Raw genomic sequence first — 25,093 nt, 5'->3', positions numbered from 1 at the left:
ACAAGTGTTCAAAGCTAAACAAAGTGAAACCAATAAATCATTTCCAATCGGAGGAAGTAATTGAGAATTCACGAATGACATTCATATTTCCGAAATGACGGACGTACTGATCAAATTCGAATAACTCGTAACTCGTCAGTTGCATCCATGATTAATATTATAAACCAATTTCAATTTATACTTGAAGTATACAAAAACCAAGTATAATATACGCTGATTTAATCTCTTGGCCTACGCGGAGTGGCATCAGGGCCAAGTGGAAGTTTGTCAGCGCAAAGGTGAGACGTTGGATTACATCGTAGCACTTGGTCCCCCACACAAAGGTTGAATACGAGACTTTCCACAGGAGACACACACGGCCGAAGAAGTTCTCGACAATGACCCGGTCCGACGATACGTTGGTGTTGCGCTCGAGGTCGGCCCGATCAAGAACACCGTTCACTGGTCTCTTCTTGGGGTGAATGGCTCGCGTCGACCCTGTCAACCCAACGTATCCCTTGTCCACGAGTACCGCCCGCGAGTCAGGAATGTCTTGAAAGAGCCCGCCGTTGTCGTTGATTTTTGTCTCATTCTCCAACTTGCGTAGGGCCGACAGATGCACGTCATGGCGGTCGCCAAACATGGTGATGTCAGACACAGAGCCAGGTTCGTGTGCGCTCATGTCCACAAGGAACCCTTCGGGTGAGACTGACGCCTCGATCTTAACCCCGTAGAATTTGTGCTTACCGCTGAAATAGAGCTTTTCCTTCTCCGAGGCGACCCGTTGGACGATTGGCAGGCTGGAACATCGCATCGGTCGCATACTTGGTGTAGGGGTAGTTACGGAACACGGCGTCCTTCCCACGCAGGTCCGTCATTGTCGGCATCGTCACAAAGTGGTCACACAGAATAGGCTGGACAGTGTAGATAACCCGCATGACCATCTTCTCCAACGTCGGTGCCTTCATACCGAAATCGAGGGCATGCTTATCCCATGTTTGGTAGTGCTTGAGAACGACTAACGTAACGAATATAGCGTCTTTTGGTGTTGTCTTTGACTTACGCTCGCGCCCATCATTCTGTCGACAAGTCAACGTTGACTCGACGATAGACCAGACCGATTCAAACTCGTCTGGCGTGAAATTGGTGAGCACGCGAAAACCCTCAGGACCGCTCTCCTTGACTGCTTTGTCGGTCATCTCATTGACGTAATCGTGGCTTTCGTCAACTTCGGCAAGCTCTGGTCCGAAGTCATGTAGGCTCTCTTCAAGGAAAAGGCGATCCAAGGCAGATTGGACTTGGAAACGCTCAGGGATGGAGGTGAAACTGTACGCATTTTGGAGTGTGTGGTGGTTAAAGTATCTGATCAAACTATATGTCAATTCCTGTTTTTCTCGATCTATTCGAGCATTATCGATCTTATTACCAAAGATTGTGTTTTCTAGTTTCATCTCTGTATTTGATCATAGTGTGGATTATATCCCGTATATCGGTTAATATGAACAGTAATTATGTTTTTGATTCAGAGGCCAAATGTGAGAAAATATCAGACTTTCAATTTTGACCAATCTAAGTCGACCTCAGATGTGCGAAGACCATATATCGTCTTCGCACATGCAAGAACCTTAGATCTCAGACGTCAGTTTCGAAAAACAAATATGGCAACTAATGCGGCCACCACTAGCTGCTTTGAAGCGATCAGCGCCAAACTGGAACGACAAAGATGTCGAAATCCTGCTAGACTGCATTCAGGATCTCGTCCCAATCGATTAAAATGGTTGGGCCAAGGTCACCCAGCAGTTCAACGCGCACAACGACGTGGCATTTGCACGGGACTGGGAGGCTTGCAAACGGAAGTTCACGTTCCTCAAGTCGGTGAAGAAACCAACTGGTGACCCCAACTGTCCACCACTCGTCGTCCGAGCCAAGCGCATTCAGCATGACATCGACAGTCGTGCGGCGGTCGAGGTCTTGGACAACAAAGCGAGATGAATGCGGATGATCTCGAAAAATTCTTCCACCAAGACGTCGACCACCTCCCAACTGTCGACGTTACGTCGGATATAACGCGACAACGGTGACAGTCAGATTGACGTCACCGACAACATCATTTTCAAGGAAGAAATTGACACAAGCCAATCGCTTCTTCCTCGAAAGCCACAAAAGACGTCTTTACAAGAAAAGCCGAACCGTTCAGGGTGGTCTCAAGACAGTCTGCACCATGATGGGAAACAGCTTAGAAAGGCGTCGGAAGGAACGCCATCAGCTTCGTCATTGTCTGCGGTGGCGAAACGTCGCCAAAGTTTGGATGCATTTTTTGACCAGGCCGGCAAGCAACAATCAGCGAGCAACGACATGATGTCGATGTTCTGTCTTATGGAAGACGCAAAGAAAAGCGCCAAGACGAGTGCGAAGAACGTAAGGGGCAACAACACATCGTCCGCGAAGAGCGAGAATATCAGCAACAGTTCCTGCGCGATGAGCGTGAAGAGCGCAGATGGAGCGATGAAAACGAGTACCGCGCTCGCCAAGAACAATTACAGATGGCAATCACGATGAAATTGCTCGGAGATGCTCCAAAAAGTAGTAGATCAAATTACTTTATGAGAATTGATGTAATGCATTTTATACAAACTCCATCAAGATCAAATACCATTACGAGTCCACTTAATTCAAACTCCAAACACATGTTTTATTTGACTAATTTCTGCGCGCCTTATTCTAAAATTGTACTAGCGAAATATGTTCCGTAAACGTCGCTCACGTAAGTCAGGATTGTAGGGCAACTTTAGATCCAGTTGACGGTACATTTTCACAGCAGCACCCATTTCCCACCAACGACTTGTCGTAGCGAGGTTATTGCGTCGCTCATGGCTTGTAGTCCAAGACGACAGTCGGGGGATACTCTTTCGAGATCTCCTTGTTTGATCGGTAAACAATTCGACCGGTACACTGCCCATTCAAAATCGACTGTCAGCAAGGAGGTCTTGTAACCCGCGACTCATCTCACTATTATACCATGATCCTCGGCAAGTATGCCTACCCCAGATCAATGTGCCGTCGACGCCGTAGCAGAGTACACCCCGTCACGAAAACCGAATAAAGCCACTCTGTGAAACAACATATTAACTTGACAGGAGTACTTACCAAAATATCCCGAGCAAACATGTAAGAGCCTGGTATGTGAACGTTTTGTTCCAGCTTTTGGGCATTCCAGCTTTTACGGATAAAGTTTATTCGGATTGTGCCCTCAAACCTGGTCTGCCAACCATTCCAGCTTTTGAATGGTTGCGAGTGCAATGGATCGATTGAAAGGTGATGTTGCTGCTGTTGTCTGCGCCGTGTGCATTTCGGTGGCTACGAGCACTAGCTCGACGGCTAGTAAGTACTTCCTCCGTTCCAAAATTGTTGTCCGAGTTTGGGGAGGGTGTACATGTCCCTGTATAATAACATAAGGTAAGTTTGAAATGCTGCTGTCACCTTCCCAAATACATTCATTCCACAATGGGCTGCTCGCTTGTCGTGACCTGACAAGCGAGGAGCTTCTTACGGACGGCGTCGGTAGTTTCATGCCACGACTGGCAAAAGGCTTTGGTGAAGAGCTAGCAGACAAAAGCACACAATATAGATATTTGCAGGATTCCAAATTTAAATGATGGGAGGAGTACGCCAACTTTCTGAGTCGGACATCAATTTTGGAACAGAGGAAGTACAACATACTGACGATTACGAATGTGAACTTTGATGAAATGCTTGGTGACCCTCGATACAATCAATCGTTTTGTGACAACCTTCGCTGTGATCAGCAAGCGTTCTGTAAGGTAGTTGTGTGACTTCGCCAACGCATGCCAAAATACTCTAGGCGTAGTTCGGTGCGCTCGTTTGAAAAGAAGGTTGCTGTATCTCTATATTATTAGGTTACGAGGGTGGTTACCGTGAAACCTCGGCTGCATTTGGCATGGCTAAGTCTTGGTGTATTAGTGTTGTTTCGTCATTTGTTCGGGTGGTGTCCATAAATGCTAACAAGTGGATTCATTTCCCCACTGACTCTCGTGCATGGTATCGTATTGAGCGAGGCTTCTATATGTCGCAAAAGTTACCGGGTGTTGTTGGAGCTGTTGATGGCACCCTGATTGATATTCAGCGACCAAAAGAGTACGACGGTTTTTACAATCGAAATGGTGATCCGTCACTAAACGTACAAGCAATTGTAGAATGGTGTTTATGTCTGTGGATATTCGGCCCGGTTCATTTTCCGATAAATATATTTGGAAAGTATCATTAGTTGGCCAGAGTATTCGACGTGTTTTGCCTACTGGATGTTTCCTAATTGGTAATTCTGGATACACGTTACTCCCTTGGCTGTTGACCCCATACTTGCGGATGAGGAAGGTGGAGTGTTGACAAAAGTGCAAAAATAGTTCAATTATAGATTGCCATGGTGTCGGATTGTCCCTGAATTGCACGCAATACATCATCTAGTGTAGTACCAGGGGCAGGCTGGGGCGGCAGGATTGGTGCCGCATCTGAAGGTTATGTTCCCATGTGCATCAAACCTTCCTTTATAGCTAAGAACCCAACTTCCAACGCCTCGCCATGAGTGCTCGCTTTCGAGACTTTTGCGCGCTTCTTCCGACGCCCCGGTGGCTTGTCGCTGTCGTAGTCCGTGTCCGAACTGTGCTCGCGCTTTAATATGATATCTATGCAACAAATACTTTCACAAGTCAACAAAGTTTCGAATTCATATCACATATATTAGAACAATATTTCTACCGTCCGAGGAATTGTTGCCGTCGTCGAATATGGCATCAGTGATTCACGCTGAAATCCTTTTTTTGAGCTCCAGTACTCCATCATTACGTCGTAATGGGAGGCAATGGTGCCAAAGGAGCGTACCTTGTTTCGCTTGGGTTCGAGGGCTTCGTCAACAACCACGATGTCTTCAACTTGCCGAACTAATACATGTGAGTTAAACGATAAATGTATGATTTCTTACCTTGTCTTGGACCTGCGCCGCAGACAAGTCCCATTCCATCGCCACGCTGATCTCCGACGCCAGCATCACGTACACGATCTTCTTTACCGCGTTGTTCTTCGAGTCGAACCTTGTCGTTAAATGCGACTTGTAGCGCAGGCGAAAGAGTTCCGCCACACTTTCGTCGTCCCACCGCACGGATCGTTTGACGGCCTATGACGGCGACTTGCCCTTGCGCTTGATCGGCTTCGCGTTCGGTGTCGGCAGATCTAACTTTTCATTGAGTGTGCTGTAGTATAGGTAGATAACATAGCAACCTGCCTGCGCTTCCGGCACTGCAGTGTCTTCATCGTCAGACATGGCTGCCGTGAATTGCAAACCAGATTGCAAAAGTTGGAATTACTGGTACGAAGCTGGGATGATGAATCTAAGCTTTTGACCAAGCGAAAAGCTGGATCAATATATGGAATACGGATAATTCTAGCCAATGAAATTGATTTCGTAAAAGCTGGAACAAAACGTTCTAAATAAAGAAAAAATATGGTACCATTTATGCGTTAAGAATTATAGAGAATATATTTCATACCATGTGCAGCACATTTTTTAAATCTGCTGACGATGGCTCTTGAACACGTATGTTTTTGCCATCCACAAAAGCAAAAAAAACTTGAACCAGTGGCTCGCGTTGTTCAGTGGCTTGAGCCCATACATTCTGCTGCTGAAACGACGGCCAGCGTGTACCTGCGCCTGCGATGTCCTTCAGAGCCAATGACAGGGCCAATTCGCCATTTGACAAAACCCTCGACAAAGTTGATGGTGGCACGGCAAACAACTCGCACAACGTTTTCGATTCTGTCGCGTGGGTGTAGTAGTGTAGGACAAGTGCGAGCACGCAATGCTTATGTTGTATTCGAGTCGGTCATCCTAGCCGACCCTCACCAGATTGTACCAAGTAGTATTTGTCGAATGGAGCAAAGAGATCGTCGAAGGTGGCTGGTGGAATTCACACAGCTGCGATAAACGATGGCACGTTGCGGCTGTGGTACATATTGTACCATGGGCTATCCAGTTCAATGTTACACAGCGAAATCGTTACGCTCGCGGAGGAATGGTCGTATGCGAAGCAGAAGCATGCAAGGCAGCACCGTGCGTCGGTAGTTGTCCTCGTAAGCGCAAAGAAACAGGAAGCTTGAAACCATTTTACTGAATAAAATTGGCTAATCTGCTTGAGGTAATTTTGGAGAGCTCACATGGGAGCTCCATCTTAGATGCCTTCTCAGATTAGTCTGAGAGCGCTCTTATATCTGAATAATGTTTGGTCTGAGATGCTATCTGGGAGTATTTTTGGAAGCCCCCCAATGTACTTCGTGAACCCTTGTTGTATTATACCTATTTCGTGTACCCATGTTGTATTGTATGTACTTCGTGTACTGCAATATCCGTACCCGAGAGATCCGCGCGCGCATGCGCGAAGGAGAACGACTCTGAAAGCGCGATGCGGACGGCTTCTTCGAAGGTCCGCGGGTAGGCGCGGAACAACTGTGTGCTCGCGGGGCCTTGGTTGAGATCGACCATGACTATGGCCACGCGCAAGGGCTCGGGGAGGGATTCTTCATCGATAACAATCGCTGCCAAGAAGCGAAGGTCATGGATGAATTCCTGGAGGAAACGTTTTCCTTGCTTGCACGCCAAATATTGCGAGCGATAGCGGAAATCGCTGTTGAGTGGTAACAACATCGCCTTGAGTTCGACCTCGAAAGTCGCGAAGGACGGAAAGCATAGGGGATCCATCAAGCGTTTGGAGATCACCCAATCTTCCGCGCGTTCTTTCAGGTGCGATATCGCAAATGCCACGCATGTGGCTTGGTCTGAGATGCGCTGGGCGTCTGCAGCGGTTTTGACTTACAAAAGCCAGCGGAGTAGTTTGTCTGACTCCGCACCACCGAACTTGTCGACTTCCGCTTTGATCGGCTTCAGACGAGAAGCCGATGAGTGGTCCGATGACTCTTAAGCGCGCGCCAGGTGCGCATTCTTATCTTGGGCGAGTCAGAGGGAATCCACTGGAGGGTGCGGTCATGAGTCAACATGGCGGAAGCCTGCTCTTCCAAGGTCGCCATTGTCTCACGGGCAACGAGGGGGTAGTCTTCGAGGTTGCGCCCATACGAAGTCATTTGGGCCATTTGTTCTTCCAGCGTCGCGTGGGCAGTGGTGGATGCTACCGTAGACTCAGCGACAGAGAGTTTAATCGTGCTACCGATGCCTTCTACAAGGCGTGCTTGAACTTCGGGGGACATCCTGCCGAGGAGTAGCGCTGTACGCCAAAGCCGCGACGCAAAAAAAGCGAGGACCGCCTGATGCGCTGCTGTGTGGGTGGAGGACATGGTGGTGGTCTACTGGATGAACGTGGAGTGCTACCAAGTATGAGCGTGCGCAGAGGAAGGCACAGGTGATAGTTGAATGAAGAATGAATTGATAGCGTTAAATCTCCTACGCTGTCACTAAGCTACGCGCAACCAACCGTTGTTTGGTTGGTGTAGAAAAAGTGGCGTTCAGGCCGGTGAACGCCATAAAGTGTCTTTGAGGGGACACCTTGGACTGATGGCCAAGGTGGCAGAGGCAGCATCTGGGAGGACTCCGCCGTTGAAGTTTAAAGATATTTTCCGACTGAGGTTTGGGCGAGATCCTCCAGTCCGAGTGAAGCCTTTGAAGGTGCACCTCAAGCCTGGGGCTGTACCGGGAAGTCAGGGCTCAGACGTTACCCTCCGACCCACATGGTGTTTCTCGTGAACCATGTGCGGGAGTTGGATGAGGCGGGCTTAGTGTGTCAGAACTCTTGGTCACGTTGGCGGGCTGTCCCGAGGATTGTCCCGAAGAAAAACCCGGGCAACCTGCGGATGACGATTGACTCGATCGAGGCCACAATGCGTGCACCGAGCTGATGCCTTGGACGATGCCTAACCTCGACGTCGCAATGGGCATGCTGAAGCACTCGCGCGACTACTTTACGCTGGATTGGATGAAGGGCTACTGTCAACTGCCTTTACACCCCGATTCCCATGAGTATTACTCCTTCATGAGGCCAGTTGATGTCATTACGCCAGCCCGGCTGTTGATGGGGCAGGCTGACGCAGTGGCCTATAGTCAAGGTGTGGTCGACGAACTATTCGGCTTATGCATTGTGTCCTCAAATGGCTTGACGACTTGCTGGGATACGCCGGTGTGACCATGGAGCTTTTGCAGTTGCTCCGACAAGTACTGGGGATCTGCTACCCCTCCTTGAAGTTGCAATCCGAACAAGTGCTCATTTTACACGACTCCGACGATTTGGTGTGGGAGAGAAATTTCACTTAGCTAGTTGCCCCATTGACGAGGTTGAAGGATATCGCAGCTAAAGCGCCCGACTCCCGCAAGAAGTCCATGTTGACAAAGGTGGCATTAAGTTCATTCGTATGGGCCGAGGATCATTTGACCTGTTTCGAGCGGTTCAAAGCGACGCTACTCCTTGTGGTACCTCTATCCCAACCGGACCCTGATAAGGTGGTGTGCCACTACATCGATGCAAGTGAGGGTTTTTGGGGGGCAATTGTAACTGAAGTCCCCTCCGAGGATCTCGCGATGCCGGCAAATGACCAGCGACATGAACCGTTGGCGTTCCTCAGTGGCGCTTTCCAAGGTTCGAGCGAGCGATGGCCGAATGTTGAGAAGGAGGCGTTTGCGGTGGTTGAGTTCTGCAAACGATTGTGATACCTCCTGATTCGGCCTGACGGTTCCGCTCTTTACCGACCATCGGAACCTTGTGTACATGTTCATCCCGTTGGGGTCGAACTCCACCATGGCCAAGTATCAGGTCCACAAGCTTCAGCGGCGGGCGCTGACTATGACAACATTTCCATATGTGGTGGAATGTGTCGCCGGTGAAGACACAATTTGTGGAACGACCTCATCAGCAGATGGGTGGCCTCAGAAATGAGCTACTGTAATCATCAAAGACGACATGAGCGGCTTCGTACGTCTCCATGTGAGTGCACATCGGCAACGGCTGTCGAAATAATATACTGCTCTGGTCCACAATGATCGTTACGGTATTTTGACATGATTAAAGTATACACTAGGGCAAAAAGTAACTTGGCTTTTGTATTGAACCTCGACAACGCATAAACACCGATTGAAATTTAATTTAATACATATTTGGTTCAAGGTACTTAGACTTGCGAATTCAATTGAGCATGAACGCTACTGTACGTTGACGCAGCACAATGAACTTTGAAAGTCGACAGGTCTTCAATCGTACAATCCTTTTTGAGATGCGGAAGCTTATAGTTATTGCCCCGGAGCACCTCCATGGATGTCCATAACATTTTGTAGCGTAACAAATGTCTTCGCCAGAGTTTTGACAGGCATCTCAAAAAATGCACATTCAACAGCACCAATGAGTTCCTCGATTGTACGAGTTCTCCTCTGGTACTGCAGGCTTTGAATAGCATTGAAAAAACCTAAATTTAGGACGTTGAAGTCTGGTCTATTCGGAGGCTGATTTGACATGCTGATACGGTTAACACCGTTGGACCGCAAAATATGGGTTGTCAGGCGCCGGTGGGGGCCAGCATTATCGTGTTGAATATGCACACCTTGATGTAGGCAACCTTGGGGGAATTTCGCCAGAATTGTAGGCACCACATTGTTCACAACACAGTCGAAATAGACCTGTAACTCGACAATTTGCGGCGTGACAATAAGAGTTCCTTTTGGGCGATTTTAACTATTTCTAGCTCCTGGCACGCGTTGGACAAACGGCCAAATACACAGCTTTCCATCGAATTCTTGTCGTAGGTGGGGATCGTACCGGGGACGTGCAACGGCGGCCAAAAACATTACTTTTGCGATAATCGTTTGGATTTTGGCGGCGCGATGGGCCAGTTCTTCATCTTCGTATACGTAGAATTTTCTCTTAACCTGAGTCAAAAAGAACCACTTCTCATCGATATGTACCTATATTTTCTCAACATATTCTCAAAGAAGTGTCTCCCTTTTGACCCAGGCAAGAGAAAATTCATCGCAAAACGCAGGCGCTTGGTCTTGTTGGCGTCCGTCAAGAATGGTTTGACATGGCTTGAATGCGGCATGGGCTTCTTGGTTGCTGCCATGTGGCGCATGATGGTCGTCTGGGGTATGCCACTGTGTGCGGCGAGGGAGCGCTGTGTTTGGCGATCTTCTTGGGGCACGGCCTTGATCGTCGCTTCAATTATTTCGACGGATCGCCGTGCTTTCCACCCAGAATTGCCAAAAACAGAAATCCTTTAAAATTGCATACTTCTCGAAATTCATGGTTTACATCCATATATAATTTTATAGAGGTCATACATACCTCGAATTTTGGCAGCGATGTCCGCCATCGGAGCACCGTGGAGGAGAGAGAGGCGTCCATTTTTCCAGAGTCGTGATATGGTAACCCTGTGGCACTGAAAGTGCCGAGCCACATCCGATACTGCTCCATATGGTAGTTGGTCGTGGTGCATGCGTGCGAGAAGCATCTCGTAAGCTCCGCAGCGATCGACCTCGGAGAGATTTCGTAGGTGACTTGCTCGGCCCAGGTTTGATGCTGAGTGTGTGCTCGTGGGTGGCATAGATCAACACTGAAACGTTAGTAACGGAAGGTGCAGTCGATTGGGTGTCAAATTGAGTTATGACTGGCGCAAGAATTTGATGCTTCAAGCACTCGTTGGCATTTTTCCCCCTCATAATTTGCACTCACAATGCGTCCAATCAAAGCTGAGATCCTGCGCTTTCTAAAGAACCAATCAGAAGTGCTATCCGAGGTGTTGTAGAAAAAATTCCGCCAATAAAACGAAACTCTAACGATCATTGTGGACCAGGTAGTATATGATATGCGAAATCAACATTCCATCCGAATTAACTGTAAATGGGATTCTACGGAATACTATTACTTCGAAGTAATAGTATAATGCTATAGTGTTTCGTACTATTTTAATAGTAAGGTGATTCATGTAATTCCTGGCCAGCAAATGGCCAATCACAATCATCCATGGACGATGATTGGACAAAATTACATATTCTTGTATCACATACTTGTAAGATTTAATATCATGCTTCTCCGACATGTAATAGAGTTTTTGTATTAGTTTCACTTCTAAATTTAATTACTTGAACACTTTATACATATCATTATTAAGAGGTTCTGAGGATTTTGTCACCCAAATCAGGCATACATTATTCAAATGGCTTACTGGCCGGGAATTAAATTCACACAGGAAATTTCAATTTTAGAAATTCGACGAGCAAATTGACCATGCGATACAAATGATGGGACCTGCATAAAGTTATAAAGCTCGTCATGATCTTCAAAATGCATGTTTTTGCAGCCTCATCGGATGAATGGGTGACGAGTTATGGCACTCAGAAAGTAGGCCAAGCTGGCCGGTAATTACATGAATCACCTTTTTGCAGTTACGTTTGACGAATGCCCGGTATATTAGGTCGTGTGCCCGATATATTTGGCGGTGTGTCCGATATAATTGGCCATGTTCTCGTTAAATTTGGCACCCGGATGTCGTGTGCCTGATATATTTTTGGGCGGTGTGCCCGATATAATTGGCCGTGTGCCCAAGCAATTGCCCATGTGCCCGATGAAAATGGAAATCACGCAATAAAAGTCAATTCAATATAGAAATGGTCGTCAAATGACACATGACGCATCGTTGCTGTGACGTCACATACCAATGCTCATGTTGCCCATGGCCTCCGCGCGTCCATCGTGGGTGCGTTCCTTGAGGTAAATCGAAAAATGAGCTCTGCGCGCGACAGATTCAAAACAATTTGGTGGGAGTTGAAGTAACGTTATGGACGAAACGTTGAAGTACAGGGGCAACAGTATACTTACTTTATTCAAGTCAATCCATTGAAGTCGATATATTAATAACAGTGTATTCTATTCCAGTGAATACTGTACTTCGATTGAAGTCGATATTTTTACTTGAACAAAGTATACTGTTGCCCCTATACTTCAACGTTTCGTCCATAACGTTACTTCAACTCCCACCAAATTGTTTTGAATCTGTCGCGCGCAGAGCTCATTTTTCGATTTACCTCAAGGAACGCACCCACGATGGACGCGCGGAGGCCATGGGCAACATGAGCATTGGTATGTGACGTCACAGCAACGATGCGTCATGTGTCATTTGACGACCATTTCTATATTGAATTGACTTTTATTGCGTGATTTCCATTTTCATCGGGCACATGGGCAATTGCTTGGGCACACGGCCAATTATATCGGGCACACCGCCCAAAAATATATCGGGCACACGACATCCGGGTGCCAATTTTAACGAGCACATGACCAATTATATCGGACACACCGCCAAATATATCGGGCACACGACCAAATATACCGGGCATTCGTCCAACTTAACTGCAAAAAGGTGTAGTACTATTATAGTAACGTTACCGGTAATAGTACCAGTCATTTTTCGATATTACAGTAACTGAAAAATGGAACATTTCCCCTCCCTTGCAACAGTAGCACTGTTGTTACGTAATCATTTTTACCAAGAGCCCCTATAACCCCCGGAACCCTTGGAGCCCTTGGGCTTCATACAATGCTATTCCCGGGGTTAAACTGCATCAACAGTGGTTAGCGCTAGCTAACCACTGAAATGACTTGTTTTGAATTTACACTTGATTTGACTATGTGCCAGAAATAACTTGGGTTTTGTATGCCAGGAGGCCCAACTACTGTTGCACGAGGGAATTGCTGCCGCAAAATGTCATTCATCCCAACTACATACAATATCTGCCAATCAGAGGTTGTGCAAAGCAGTAGCACAAGTTATGCTAATTCTCTCCACAAAGAAGAGCAAGAGGGCCCGGTTCTGCCTACAAAGAAGAATTATCTCCAATGAGACGAAGCATCAGCTCAAGAAATCGCCTTTACAGTTAGTTAGCTGTTAATGCGACCCCATCTAATTTACTGTGCGTTGCAATATTTTCGATCCCACAAAAGTTCCAACATGAAACATGGCAATTCCAACCAATCAAAAAAATTCAAACATGTAAAGAGCAATCCTGATTTGCAATCCATTTTTAATTCTCTGATTGGATGCATTGGATCATTCACGAATAGAAACCAAACGAAGTCCCCCGCTTCGCGGATACGTAGTTAGCCATAAGCATATCGTAGCATTATCTATAAACCCTCTTCAAGGAAGGATGGCTTGGCCGCCGTTATTTATATTAGTTCAGGAACGAGCTTTTTGCAATTAAAAACACCTACGCATTGTCTGGCATGATGGGGGCCCCCAGGGGCAAATCGTTGGACGCCTTGCACTTGACACCTTTGGTGCCTTGGATGCTAGGAATGTACCAACAATGACCCCGCGCAATCCCGCCCGACTTGGTCGCTTCGTAGTTGAACCCCCCAAAGTCCCAAGATTTGTCGAACGTGGCAAAGTTCACCTTCATCCAGTCCTTGGTAAAACTCAACTCCATAAACCCGTACGGGTTGCCGCCAGCCACCCACAGGGTATCAACGAAGTCGTTCTTGCCTTCCGTCGAAGTGTCCGTGAAAATACCGCCGCCGCCGCCGTTCTCAAAGAAGTGCGTGTTCCACTTGGCCACGTCATGGTTAAACCCGTGGGTGTGACCGTTGAACCAGGCGTGAACCCCATAGGTTTTCGTCAAGTTGTACCACGTCAGCATTTTGGGCTCGCCCATATGGAAGTGCGGCGAGTAATGCGTGTTGATGATCTTGTACGTGGCCGTGGACTTGGCCAAATCCCGCGCCGCGCCGTCCAACGAAGCCTTGGCCCAGCCTTCGATCTTGTCTTGGCAAGCCTTAAACATGGCCTTATCCCCGCCAGCGCAGTTGGCATCTCCAGGCATTTCGTTGCCCGTGCATTTGGTTTTGGTTTCTCTTGAATATCCGTAGCATTGGCAGCACACTTGCTGTAGTCCGTGAGAGTCGGCGTGGTTTGTATCCAGGTTGAAGATATCCACAGAGACGCTGCCGTCCTCGCTCTTAACCGACTCGACGTAGTAGTGGTCCTTCATGAGCCACCGGTCCTGATTCGGGCTCTTGTATTGCGCTTGGAGATCGAACTTGAGGTCCAGGTACTTGAGCATTTCGGCCGTGTCCTTGCACTTGACAAAGTTGTAGTCCTTTTCGCCACAAATGTACTCCGAGCCGCCAATGTCGTGGTTGCCAGCGACGTTGACCCACTTGATGCCTGCCAATGCCGGCTGCGCATACTTCTTCTCAAACGTTTCTTCCATGCGGTAAGCAATATCGCCAGGTCCAACACCATCCCAGTAGATGTTGTCGCCATGACCAATCACTCGGGCTGGCTTGGGCTTGAGCTCGCCAGCAGATTGGGCCAGAATCGTAGACACATACAGTTGCGCCCAGTAGTCAACCTTGATGCGAGCCTTGGACGGGTTGACCTTGTTGGCGTTGGCTCCACTGCCACCGTACGTTTTGCAGCAAGAACCAGGGTCGCCGGCGTCATCCAGTGTGTTGCCAGACTTCTTGCCGGTGGTACTACCCCAGTCGCCAATGGCGAGCATGGTGAGCGCAGCCTTACCAGCTTCAGGATCGGAAGCAGGCGAAGGAGCAGGGGTCGTGGTCGCACCAGGTGCAGGAGGATTCGTCGTGCCCAGCAAGTCCTCGGCCGTCACGTTTTTGGCAGGGGAGACGACGGGGGTGTTGGTGCCCTTGTTTCCAGACGTCGAATTGGCATCGCTGCCGCTGCCATTGCCACTTGACAGGACGATGGCAGCCGTGACACCTCCTGCAACAAGCACGGCGGCCGCAGCAATGATGACGATGCGCTTGCCTTTGCCTTTGGACACTGGGGCGTCCCCAGGGACTGGCAGCATGGCAGTGTCGCCAAAGCTAGAGTTGCGCTGAAAGGTGTCGGAGTCTACACACCAATGCAGCAGGGGTGGTTGGTCCTCATGATGCTAACGAATGTCGAAGGATTGTTTACCTTGGCGCTTCATCGTTGGTTGTGCAATGACGCCAGGCTGGCGAACCTTAGTCTCTGGACCTTTCAACGACCACATTACAGTGATTATTACTCACATACCGTGTATACAAACACCAAATGTAAATCTCCGCATAACATGATACAAAAAGTTCTTATCCGGAGAACTCTGCACTTCTCGGTGCCTTTGTTGCTGCCAAGTTGCGATCCTATCACCACATATCAATCCTTCCATGTACCTTCCTTGTACTATGGACAAGGCCTCAAGGTCATCTGGTCTTGAATTGTACAGATTGCAAAAAATACGCAAAAACCAAGTGTACTGCAATGCCAGCTGGAGGAAATTTCAAGAAATGCTTGTGTAATGTTAGTGGCTGAAAAGAATATCAAGAGCCCATTAATAGACCGCTCACACGACGGTGATATGGTGCATTCAATTCGGATTGGTTATAATCGGATATGTTTTGCCTCAATACAAACATCAAGTAAAAGTACTTCTGTCGTTGAATAGGCCTCGTCGGGGTAACGTTCGCTCGCTACAACTTCGAAATATAAGGCTTGGTCAATGTAGAAAAACGAAACGAAAGAGATAGTATTGAAACCGGGGCCTTTCGGACCCTACGCGATTCCCACTACAGTACAGTACCATGACAATGACTATAGATATATTTATGAGAAATGTGATTTATAACCAATCGGCTTCGACCATACCCATATCACCTGTCGTGTGAGCGGTCAATTAATGCAGCCTATAAATATCACGAATATTTTCACAATTTTCGCTATACTTCTGCTACTCGTTGCAATTTTCGCTATACTTCTGCTACTCGTTGTTGATTGGATATTAAATCCATTCATTTCATACCACATCGATATTGTGTGGTCTACTCACAAATTTTGGTTGACAGTGAACCGCCGAACAATCGCCGGACCTTCGAAATTGCATATAAAACTAAGTTGAAGAGGTATCTTTGTGACTGCAATACTAACTAGTTATTGTCGATTTGATACAAATTTGGGGAGGGGGTGCAATCGACCAAACCGATCCACAATCGATCTGATTGGTTGAATTTAAATTCCAACGAGAAACCACGCCACAACACGAAATTTCACTCGAAAGCACAATACAATCAATCTTTTTAGCCAATAAAATTGCAACCACCATTCTTTGTAGCCAATCATACTCCTTTGCACGATTAGTTGGCGATTTCATCAATCCCCCAAACTTGACTGAAAAGCACAATAATTCCTTTCTGATGAATCACATCGTTCATATATTTCCAAATGTCGACGTTTCATTGGATATACTACTGAATTTTTGACGAATCAGCGTCGTACTTCCCATTTGCCTGCGCGATGAACGGGCAATTGGAAGGGCAGCGCAAAGACGACGACGTGGACGCGGAGTATGAGGAGTTGATTCCGCCGGAGAACTTTGCCATGGTGGAGCGTGGGCTGTATCGGAGTATGTCTCTTGATCTTCATCCCGAGACTTGTGATCGACGACACATGCAGGCGGGTTTCCCAAGAAGAAGAATTTCACGTTCCTGCGCACATTGGGGCTCAAGTCCATCCTGTACGTGTGTATGTCTGCCTTCCCAAATCATCGTCACGAGCATGAAGCGTAGGACATTGGTTTTGGAGGACTACCCGCTGTCGAACAACGAATTCAACAAACTCAACAACGTGACACTGCTGCAATTCGGCGTCCCAGGCAACAAGGTTGTGTCCTGACTGACCGTCACACGTGTATCGGGTATGCTGGTCATTCTCACCCATGCTGCTAGGAACCATTCGTGGATATCCCGGAAAAGGGCATCGCCGCCGCGCTCAGTGCTGTCTTGGGTACGTATGCATTCGCCGTTGTGTGTATTTCATGACGAAAGCGCTAGATCAACGGAATCACCCCATGCTCATCCACTGCAACAAAGGCAAGGTACGTCACTGTCCTTGCATCCTTCTTCCATCCTATCTCGTTGCTAACGAATCGACGGACGTAGCATCGAACGGGATGCCTTGTCGGGTGTCTGCGCAAGGTCCAGCGATGGGCGTTCAGTTCCATCTTTGACGAATACATTCGCTTCTCCCATCCCAAGCCACGCATGATGGATCAGCAGGTAACCAAGCTATAGACGACATACATTCCCATATCTTCTTTCCTTTACATGACCATTTGTTGTAGTTTATCGAATTGTTCAAAACCGAACTCGTCAAAGAATCGGCCGACAATCGACCGGCGTGGCCAGGGCTATAATAATCCACAAAACAATCAAAACTGGCGTATATATATATATATATATTTCCAGACGGAGCCGTAGTACACTACCCCTACACTTTGGTCTCCAATCCCGTGCGTGGGCGTGACGTGTTGTGGTTTGGCTGCTTCCGCGGCGGGTTCTTGCTCCTCGTGTGTCGCTTCTTCATCCACATGCCGCCGCCCAGAACCAGCGCCGCCACGGCCACGACCACACCCACCACGATGCCGATGGTCGCGCCCGAGATGGACGTGCCGTTGGTTCCCGTGCTGTTCCCCACGGTGTACTTGCCAATCTTGGGCAGGATCCCCTTTTCCACAAAGAACCCGTTGTCAAACATCATGCTGAACCCTTTTTCGAAAAATTCGCCGGCGGCCGGCCCGGGCATCGCGTCGGCACTCACGCCGACGTTGCACGCGCCATCCGACTGTCCTGGTGTCTTCAGCCACAAAAAGTACTCGACCAAGTCGGACCCTGTTTGGTCGGTGGGGGGTAGCCTACAACTACAGTGTAAAAATTCTGGAGACAGTGGGGCGGAAATGGGATTATTCCCAATACAAGGACCGAACATCCCAATACAGGGACGTCATAGGGAAGTCCATGTCTTGGCAGTATTGATACATGACATGCAAATATATACTAGTTATGTAATATCGCTTTGGACGTACCCAATGCCAGCCGTGTTGGCATTGCACCATTCTCCTGTTGGAGACGCGCCGTGGTAGTTGCGGGATGTGTCGAACACGCACTTGAAGTTCATGCCTACCCATTATACACCATATCATTCCATCACGACGTTGATTCACGCGGTTCAATTGTCTATGTTCTCGGAGCTACAACAACGAGTGGTATCTTACCAGGGGTGGCGTCGATGAACACTTTACACCACTGGAGCAATTCGTCGTTGGACCGGTAGTTGGACGTGTTGAGGACGATGCCGCGCACGGCGCCGGCCTTGGCGAGGATCTTCATGAGTGCCACGAGCGACGTCACGCGCGCGTCTTCCTTGAAGGTCCACCAGCCCACGTCCACGTACAGTCTCGCGGCGGGGTTGTTTTGGGTTAGCAACTTCACGGCCATGGCCATGTTGGGCAGGTAGTTGTTGTCCCATCCACACGCCGAGGGGCTTTCCGCGAGCAGTCCCATCGCGTCCGGCTCCAGCACGTACAACGCATCCTGTGTTCCAACCAGCGACGCCAATTTCGACACGAATGCCATGTAATCCGCTGCATTTTGGTTCACGCCGTCGCCTGAAAACGTTCCGTGGCAATCCTTATTGGGTAGGCCGTACACGACGAACGTTGGTAGCGTGTCCAGGCGTCCGTTCCGCGGCGCGCATGCCGCCAACGTGGCTATTGCTTCCGCAAGATACTGGCTCCGATCGGTATACCACGTCGCCACCGGCTTGGATTCCACCGCCTCGATGGCGTATCGGAGGTCCGGGTAATCAGACTTGGCCTTGGCAAAGTTCACGGGGGCAACCCCTGGACATAGTTTGGCCATGATGTGTGTGTTGCTGGGCGTCGAAAATGTGTTTGAAGAACGGAACACGACACTTGATGTTAACGTTCCATTGGTGAATTCTATGGGGGTTTCGTGGAAGGATTAATTCCTCTACGGCGGCGGCGGAGACACATGCAAGAAACGACGCACAGCATCCTTCGCTTCGGTCCAACTTTGCTTCATCTCTATCACATCGGCCTCTCGACCCTGCACGGCGGCCTCGCCACTGGCCACGCGATCGAGGACGTGTTGGAGCGTTTCCTTGTCGGCAGTATTGCTGCTGTCGTCCACCTCGATCAACTTGGCCTGTGCGATAGCTCGCAGGGGCAATAGGTTGGTTTCCCAATCCAAGCGCTCTTCCTTCGCAGTGGCATCGGTGTGATAGATGCACAGCTCGATCGTCGCGGCAGTGCCACCCACGGACACTGTGAGGATGGTCGCGCCGGTTGCAATGCGCTTGGCAAAGTCGCGAAACATATTTGGAAGATTTTTCGATTTTCCACCAATCGTTGAACAATGGACCAAATATAATTATAAATGTCGTTCGTTATTTAGAACACAACTCCAGAATATTACGTGCAGTATGCATTCATATTGTCATGTTGTTATCAACTCCTTTCTCAAACTTTGGGACTGTCGCCGTCCTCGGTCGCGTCGTCATCATGCTCTTCGTCGGCTCCTTCCTTGGAAACCTCACCGCCAACATTGCCGTCGTCGTCGTCGGCGCCCTCGCCTGCCAACGACGTGTCCGAGATGGCGACGTGCACCGCGGGCAAGTTCTGGAGAAGCAGCGCACACTGGGCTTCGTCCAGCTTTTTGCGCTTCGGGACTTGGGCGGGCCAGTTGACGAGGTCAAACTTGCGCTTTTCCGTTCCATTGCGCGCCTTGACCCCAATCGTGCCCGACACCAGCGCGTGCCACGGTATTTGCTTGCGAGAGGGTTGTCCCATGCGGCGCAATTCGTCGTTCAGCGCGCCAAGCACATGCGCCCACACCTTTTCCTGCTGCTTGAACGGGTTCGCGGGCGCCGGATACAGCGCGGGGAACTGCCGACGGATGACGGCGATGTCTGGAAGCAGCGTGTCCAGGTTGAGGTCGTGGATGTTGCGGACATGCTCCGTGGCATGGACGGCGATCGCTCCTAAGTAAAAAATATCGAGCGTGAGAAATGTCGAAAGAAGAAATGGACTAGTAGTTGCAGTAGTAGCTACTAATAGTACTAAGTGCTGGTAGTAAGAGGATTGTAGGAGTGTGTGTACCTCGAGGTTCGTACGTGCCAGCGTGGGTGTCGGCGTCGAACGTGGCCAAGATCGACGGGCAGCCAAGTTCCTCTGCATGTCAGTCGCCATGAGGCATGAGAGCACAGTCGGAGGACGACGAGGGATGGATAGATGACATACCCAGTGCATCCAACGTGCGCTTCAAGGTGCCCCGCAGTTGCTTCTTCCACACCACCCGTTCGCGAGTGGACATGCCTTCAGTGGGTGGCATGAGGGTAGATTTGGAAGGAGTGCCAACGTCGTCGTCGTCATTGGGGATTGAAACCTCGGCGCCAGGGTTCCAACGACCAAGCAGTTCCTTGGTTACATGAACGGCTACGTCGGCGGTTGCAGACGTCGAAGATGTAATGCGCCGACGGGCTTCGATTTCTATTCATGATGTCACGAGGTGTTGATGCGACACCTTTGTACCTTTCTCAGACGCGACATGGCTACCTTTGGCCCTGATTTCACGGACAATCAAGGAAGGGGAAGCAGTAGCGGTACTGGAGGACGATGTGGACCCTCGGTGGGGTTTAGTCGAGTCGGTGGTGGACTTCGGCGACGTCGTTAGGGCAGGACGCGAGGGGATTTCGCTCTTCTTCAGAGTCTGCGAGAAATTGCGGATCCAGTTCTGCTTCAAGCGTGAAAACACATATTCAACATGCGTCTACTGTACCGTGACGCGGCTTTCGGGGCAATTCAACAGCGCGGCGATCTCTTGTCGTCGCTCCACGTCCACCTTAAGCCCCGTGAGTTTCTCCTCCAGCACGCACTTCTTCAAGAAGTCCACAGCTATTTTGCTGAAGTGGACAGTGGAGGACTCATCCACCAAGATGTCGTCCGTCGTGGCGGCCACCGCGGTGGGCGACGACGGTTGTGGCTTAGGTGGTGCCATGTTCAAAATCGACCGTACAGTTGGTAGTGACCCTGTGATTGGTTGAAATACAATTTTTACCACCAATCAAATCCACCATTCAACGCGATATCTTTGAATACTTCGAAGTATTAAATTTCACAGACCATGTGTCTTCATAGGTTCGTGCATAGTCCCTCCAAAAACACATTCGTACAAAATCAAATGTCTACTTTGACCATGCATAGAGTACAGTGCTACAATAGCAACTCACAGTCACCAAACTCCATCACTATGTAGTTCCCTGTACGGGAAATCTTTGACGAGCCAAGGATACTACAGCGATCTGACTAACGTTATGGATAGTTGTGGCCGCAGTGAGCGATTACATCTGCGTTAGCCTTTTACCGACCGACCTGCATGATTGCACAATCTTAGTGGAGCGTGGCAAGGTTTCGCGCATCATCATGACACGGGCGGTGCCGCCACATGAAAGTTCTCTTGGCATACCAGCCCCACATGTCATTTAGAAATGGATCTAATGGACACGTTCAGCGACATCACACCGGGCGGTTTGCACAACCGTCGTCTACTCACAGAGTAATGGTGTATATACTGTATTAAGGTAAGGTTACCTGTACCGTCGTCGCATGTTGGAGCAATAGGTACATGGCATATCCTGTCCAATACTACGTACGTTAGTACGTAGTACAAGGTCATTCGGCTTATGACACAACCAAACAAGCTACCTAGTGGACAGAATAGGGCAGAGCTACCAATTTGTACAGTTGCCCAAATTCGTTGAACCTCCACCGTCTCGTTTTACCGCAGAATTTTTTACACCAATCATACTCAATGGACTACACTTTATCCGCCAATGAAATCACTTTTGCCGAATTACCACTTGCAGTTGATGCACCTAGTGTTCATTTCCCAACTCTCTTGTCATGACCAACAACACATCGACCGCGACTTCGACCTCAGGGCTTACGTTCGACGCCGCCGTCGGCGCAAAACTTGCCATAGACTTCGCGGCCGCTGGCGCGGCGTCCTTCTTCGTGGCGCCGTTTATCACAACGGTGGACCGAGCCATCATAGAGAACGCCAGCGGGAAGCGCGGCCTCTCGACGGCATTAAAGGAGATCTCCCTCGACTTCGTTCGCAACCCCCTCTCGTTTGTTCGACGAAAGGAGTTCCTTCTTATCTATGGTCTCTACACGGCCACGTACTTGAGTGCCAATGCCATCGACACAGTCTGCGACGTGGTCGAAACGGACAATAGGTTGCCCAAGTTCGTCGGTACCACCGCCGTCAACATGGGACTGTGCATTGCCAAAGACCGCGAGTTTGCCCGTATGTTTGGTGTCATCGCTCCGGCCAAGTTCCCCCTCACTTCCGTCGCGCTCTTCGCCGTCCGCGACTCCATGACGGTCGGCGCGTCGTTCGTGGCGCCCCCTGTGATTGCCACGTACTTTGAATCCAACGGCTATGCAAATAACGCCACGTCCAATTCGCTGGCGCAGGTGCTATGTCCTGCCATGGTACGATGATCATGTTGAGTGCTTCAGGAACATGCAACTTAGCGAGAGATTGTTGCACAGGTCCAATTCATATCGACGCCCCTCCATCTCCTGAGCCTAGACCTGTACAATCGTAAGGACGCGAGTCCCCAAAGTCGGGCGTCGTTTGTGTCCCGCGAGTACCTCAAATCCACCGCCGCCCGCATCGGTCGGATTGCGCCGGCGTTTGGATTTGGCGGCATTGGCAATCGATATGTGCGAGACAACTTGAGGGCAACGTGGTGCCTCGATGACGTGGCAGTGTAGGAATGCTACGAATAACGTATATTCGAGTACAGGTCATTGTATTTTCACGTATGCACGGTACAAAGTCCATTGACGACGCCTAGAGATTGCTTGCATACATATGTACCAAAACGTTACGGGTAGCGCCAACCAACCATCATGGAATGGAACGAATTAATTGTTCCTTTTATTTATATCGTATATGACCAATTTATGACCACTATTAATACACCAATTTATGGTCACTCCTTTTGAGCTAATCAATCGCGGTATTTTTGACTAGAATACATTATACTCCGGAGTAAGTCGATACATTACACACGCTAACCATGCCGAATCATCCGGACATTTGACTTGAAAATGGGGAAGTTCCTTGCCCTGCCATCACAGATAACCTAAAATTGTTAATTGCTCGTCTTGGATACTACATGCTTGTCAGAGAAATCACAGGTGTCGCCGACAACACATACCTACCATACTGTATTCCCCCATCTACCTGTACCCAAACATTATCCTTACCCAATACTTTCACGCGCTGATGCCATGTTTACAGTATGCGCATCACAGGCACCCAGCAACCGAGACTACAGCTCTGTACTAGTACTAACGTTAAGCTTAACGTTAACCTCAGATTACGATTGGAACAGGTTATCCGGACCATGTGTTGGACTGGAACTGTCCTACCAAATATTGTGAATTCGCTATAAACTTCCAATATTCGCGTGGTTTGTCTATATCAATATTGAATCAAGCTGGAGCTCTGATTGGTTGAATAGACTTGTCCTTTCTGTAAGAACCAATCAAATCCTCTATAAATTAAATCCTCTATAAATTGGACTAGCCAATAGCGTGGATTCGTGATTCGAATCAGCGGCGAGATTCGATTCTACGGGGTCTGGAAATTTGTACCGAATCAACAATACTCTGACTTTACCTGACCACAACGAATACCCTATCCGCACAATTTGTATGCATCGAGGCATACACAGTTCAAGGTTAAAAAAGTGATCATAAAATGATACACTAAAATAGAGTAAACTTGCTTGGAAAGTCGGATTTTTGATTAGAAATAGTGTACTACCGTATTTCCCGCACATCTGTAACCACGCAAATGTTTTAGAAATAGTTACAACTTTACGGGAATACTTCAAATGTACCACTGTTAGTTCCGCTCAATTGCATCGTTTTGATTGGACAAAATGTTTAACTGCGCTTACAATGATTGACGAACACAAACCAAATGACTTCCGAGTCACGACGAATCGATCCACGATGAGCTCTAATGTAATTGTGATACAAACTTACGAGGCTGCAATGGGTGCTCGGAAGACCTTCTATTGCATTGGGAAGGAGTTCGGCGTCCAAACTGGCCAAGTGCCAAGTGGACAAGGGATGAAATCACACCTGATATGGTTAAGAATGCAATCCCAGCTTGTGGGATGCAATAACTTAACACTGTAAGTAGTACAGTAATACGTGCAATGCATGTCAATGTTGTTGAATTATTATGATCTATTGTACTCTTCAACATGTTCCATAAGCACTGCCTTGACAATACCGGTACCATGGTATCTATCTGAACGATTACGCTTAGACACACTAAATACGACTATGTGGTCTTCCATAACAACGACCAGCTTGTGCGTGAACTTAGCTTTGCAGGTAAAGCTGCTCCACTCCAAGAATCTTGTATACCTTGATTGCTTCTTGGAGTTGGTCACCGCGTTCCTGCAAGACCTCGCAATGAAACAAAACTACGTCGTCGACTGACAAGCTATTGCCGCAGACTTCATGCGACGTACAGCTTCGAGTTCCTTCACCATTTCCGCAGCCAACAATGTCCACGGCCTTCAACTCCATCCACTTTCAGGTGTTGAATTCTGCAGCACTATGTCTTGACAGGTTGAATATTACCCAATCATTGATTATTGGTTACAGCTTAATGGGAAGGCCCAATTTACTTCGTTCACACTGGCTTTATATTTGTCTTGAGTTTAGTATTGATCATTGAACGTGGTTACAGTTCTTCAGAACGAAATGGTGGTTAGATGTGCGGGAAATACGGTAGTTCATCTTAAAATGAAATAATTCGATTAACAGTGGTCGAAGGCATCGACCGACCTTTTTTCCAGTTTGAACGTTCATGGATGAAATTTTTCTCAAAAAATTGTTTATCTGCTCAACTTTTTCTGACGAATTCAATGGTGTTGTTCTTTTTCTGTAAAATTGGATATTCTCTACAAATTGCTGCGTCAAATGTAAGAATGATTGTGATTTTGCATTCTTAATATTGCCAAATATCAACATTCTTAATATTGATAACTTCTAACAGTTAATATGCCACCCTGAGAAATTTATTTGCGTAGTCGGCAGCGGATACCTTGACACGCTTGATATCAATTTACAAATGTTTTGTGCCTTCAGTGTTATTGGTCAGTGTGCCAGGGGTGGGTGTATGACATG

General features: G+C 48.3%; 11 protein-coding genes across 12 annotated transcripts; 3 read left to right on the top strand and 8 right to left on the bottom strand.

Annotated features, from left to right (window-relative positions):
* Positions 1-8: 8 nt before the first annotated feature.
* Positions 9-1,178, bottom strand: H257_11648 (hypothetical protein; the record flags this gene model as incomplete). Its single annotated transcript, XM_009838648.1, has 4 exons — positions 9-14; positions 236-779; positions 805-997; positions 1,043-1,178. 4 exons carry the CDS (start codon positions 1,176-1,178, stop codon positions 9-11), a joined length of 879 nt encoding a protein of 292 aa, XP_009836950.1.
* A 469-nt stretch (positions 1,179-1,647) lies between these two features.
* Positions 1,648-2,538, top strand: H257_11647 (hypothetical protein; the record flags this gene model as incomplete). The annotated part of the gene is made up of 3 exons (XM_009838647.1): positions 1,648-1,704; positions 1,768-1,947; positions 2,068-2,538. The coding sequence occupies 3 exons, from the start codon at positions 1,648-1,650 to the stop codon at positions 2,536-2,538; spliced, it is 708 nt and encodes a 235-aa protein (XP_009836949.1).
* Positions 2,539-4,512: 1,974 nt separating this feature from the next.
* Positions 4,513-7,248, bottom strand: H257_11646 (hypothetical protein; the record flags this gene model as incomplete). Its single annotated transcript, XM_009838646.1, has 6 exons — positions 4,513-4,654; positions 4,876-4,934; positions 4,976-5,167; positions 5,628-5,701; positions 6,400-6,840; positions 6,960-7,248. 6 exons carry the CDS (start codon positions 7,246-7,248, stop codon positions 4,513-4,515), a joined length of 1,197 nt encoding a protein of 398 aa, XP_009836948.1.
* Positions 7,249-8,017: 769 nt separating this feature from the next.
* H257_11645 (hypothetical protein) lies at positions 8,018-8,788 on the bottom strand (the record flags this gene model as incomplete). The annotated part of the gene is made up of 2 exons (XM_009838645.1): positions 8,018-8,089; positions 8,483-8,788. 2 exons carry the CDS (start codon positions 8,786-8,788, stop codon positions 8,018-8,020), a joined length of 378 nt encoding a protein of 125 aa, XP_009836947.1.
* A 921-nt stretch (positions 8,789-9,709) lies between these two features.
* Positions 9,710-10,485, bottom strand: H257_11644 (hypothetical protein; the record flags this gene model as incomplete). The annotated part of the gene is made up of 3 exons (XM_009838644.1): positions 9,710-9,879; positions 10,017-10,217; positions 10,320-10,485. 3 exons carry the CDS (start codon positions 10,483-10,485, stop codon positions 9,710-9,712), a joined length of 537 nt encoding a protein of 178 aa, XP_009836946.1.
* Positions 10,486-13,148: 2,663 nt separating this feature from the next.
* H257_11643 (hypothetical protein) lies at positions 13,149-15,026 on the bottom strand. Its single transcript, XM_009838643.1, has 2 exons — positions 14,956-15,026; positions 13,149-14,889 (listed from the first exon to the last, which is right to left on the bottom strand). Exons 1-2 carry the CDS (start codon positions 14,966-14,968, stop codon positions 13,241-13,243), a joined length of 1,662 nt encoding a protein of 553 aa, XP_009836945.1. The 5' UTR covers positions 14,969-15,026; the 3' UTR covers positions 13,149-13,240.
* Positions 15,027-16,290: 1,264 nt separating this feature from the next.
* Positions 16,291-17,739, top strand: H257_11642 (hypothetical protein). Its single transcript, XM_009838642.1, has 7 exons — positions 16,291-16,417; positions 16,468-16,528; positions 16,581-16,674; positions 16,740-16,797; positions 16,845-16,888; positions 16,953-17,069; positions 17,135-17,739. Exons 1-7 carry the CDS (start codon positions 16,309-16,311, stop codon positions 17,204-17,206), a joined length of 555 nt encoding a protein of 184 aa, XP_009836944.1. The 5' UTR covers positions 16,291-16,308; the 3' UTR covers positions 17,207-17,739.
* On the bottom strand, positions 17,227-18,773 carry H257_11641 (hypothetical protein). Its single transcript, XM_009838641.1, has 3 exons — positions 18,065-18,773; positions 17,876-17,969; positions 17,227-17,704 (listed from the first exon to the last, which is right to left on the bottom strand). The coding sequence occupies exons 1-3, from the start codon at positions 18,708-18,710 to the stop codon at positions 17,281-17,283; spliced, it is 1,164 nt and encodes a 387-aa protein (XP_009836943.1). The 5' UTR covers positions 18,711-18,773; the 3' UTR covers positions 17,227-17,280.
* On the bottom strand, positions 18,761-19,321 carry H257_11640 (hypothetical protein). The gene has a single exon (XM_009838640.1). The coding sequence runs from the start codon at positions 19,185-19,187 to the stop codon at positions 18,822-18,824; it is 366 nt and encodes a 121-aa protein (XP_009836942.1). The 5' UTR covers positions 19,188-19,321; the 3' UTR covers positions 18,761-18,821.
* Positions 19,281-20,904, bottom strand: H257_11639. 2 transcript variants are annotated; one of them, XM_009838638.1, is made up of 5 exons: positions 20,649-20,904; positions 20,402-20,603; positions 20,111-20,359; positions 19,970-20,041; positions 19,281-19,851 (listed from the first exon to the last, which is right to left on the bottom strand). In XM_009838638.1, the coding sequence occupies exons 1-5, from the start codon at positions 20,865-20,867 to the stop codon at positions 19,331-19,333; spliced, it is 1,263 nt and encodes a 420-aa protein (XP_009836940.1). In that variant the 5' UTR covers positions 20,868-20,904; the 3' UTR covers positions 19,281-19,330. The 2 variants fall into 2 exon arrangements, with proteins under 2 accessions (XP_009836940.1, XP_009836941.1); XM_009838639.1 differs by having other exon boundaries at positions 20,426-20,603.
* An 840-nt stretch (positions 20,905-21,744) lies between these two features.
* On the top strand, positions 21,745-22,742 carry H257_11638 (hypothetical protein). The gene is made up of 2 exons (XM_009838637.1): positions 21,745-22,366; positions 22,427-22,742. Exons 1-2 carry the CDS (start codon positions 21,773-21,775, stop codon positions 22,649-22,651), a joined length of 819 nt encoding a protein of 272 aa, XP_009836939.1. The 5' UTR covers positions 21,745-21,772; the 3' UTR covers positions 22,652-22,742.
* Positions 22,743-25,093: the final 2,351 nt, after the last annotated feature.

This window comes from Aphanomyces astaci, assembly GCF_000520075.1.
Source record: "Aphanomyces astaci strain APO3 unplaced genomic scaffold supercont1.35, whole genome shotgun sequence".
NCBI classification, from domain to species: Eukaryota; Oomycota; class Saprolegniomycetes; order Saprolegniales; family Verrucalvaceae; genus Aphanomyces; species Aphanomyces astaci.
The sequence above is the reverse complement of the archived record's forward strand: the minus strand, read 5'-3'. Positions and strand labels throughout refer to the sequence as shown.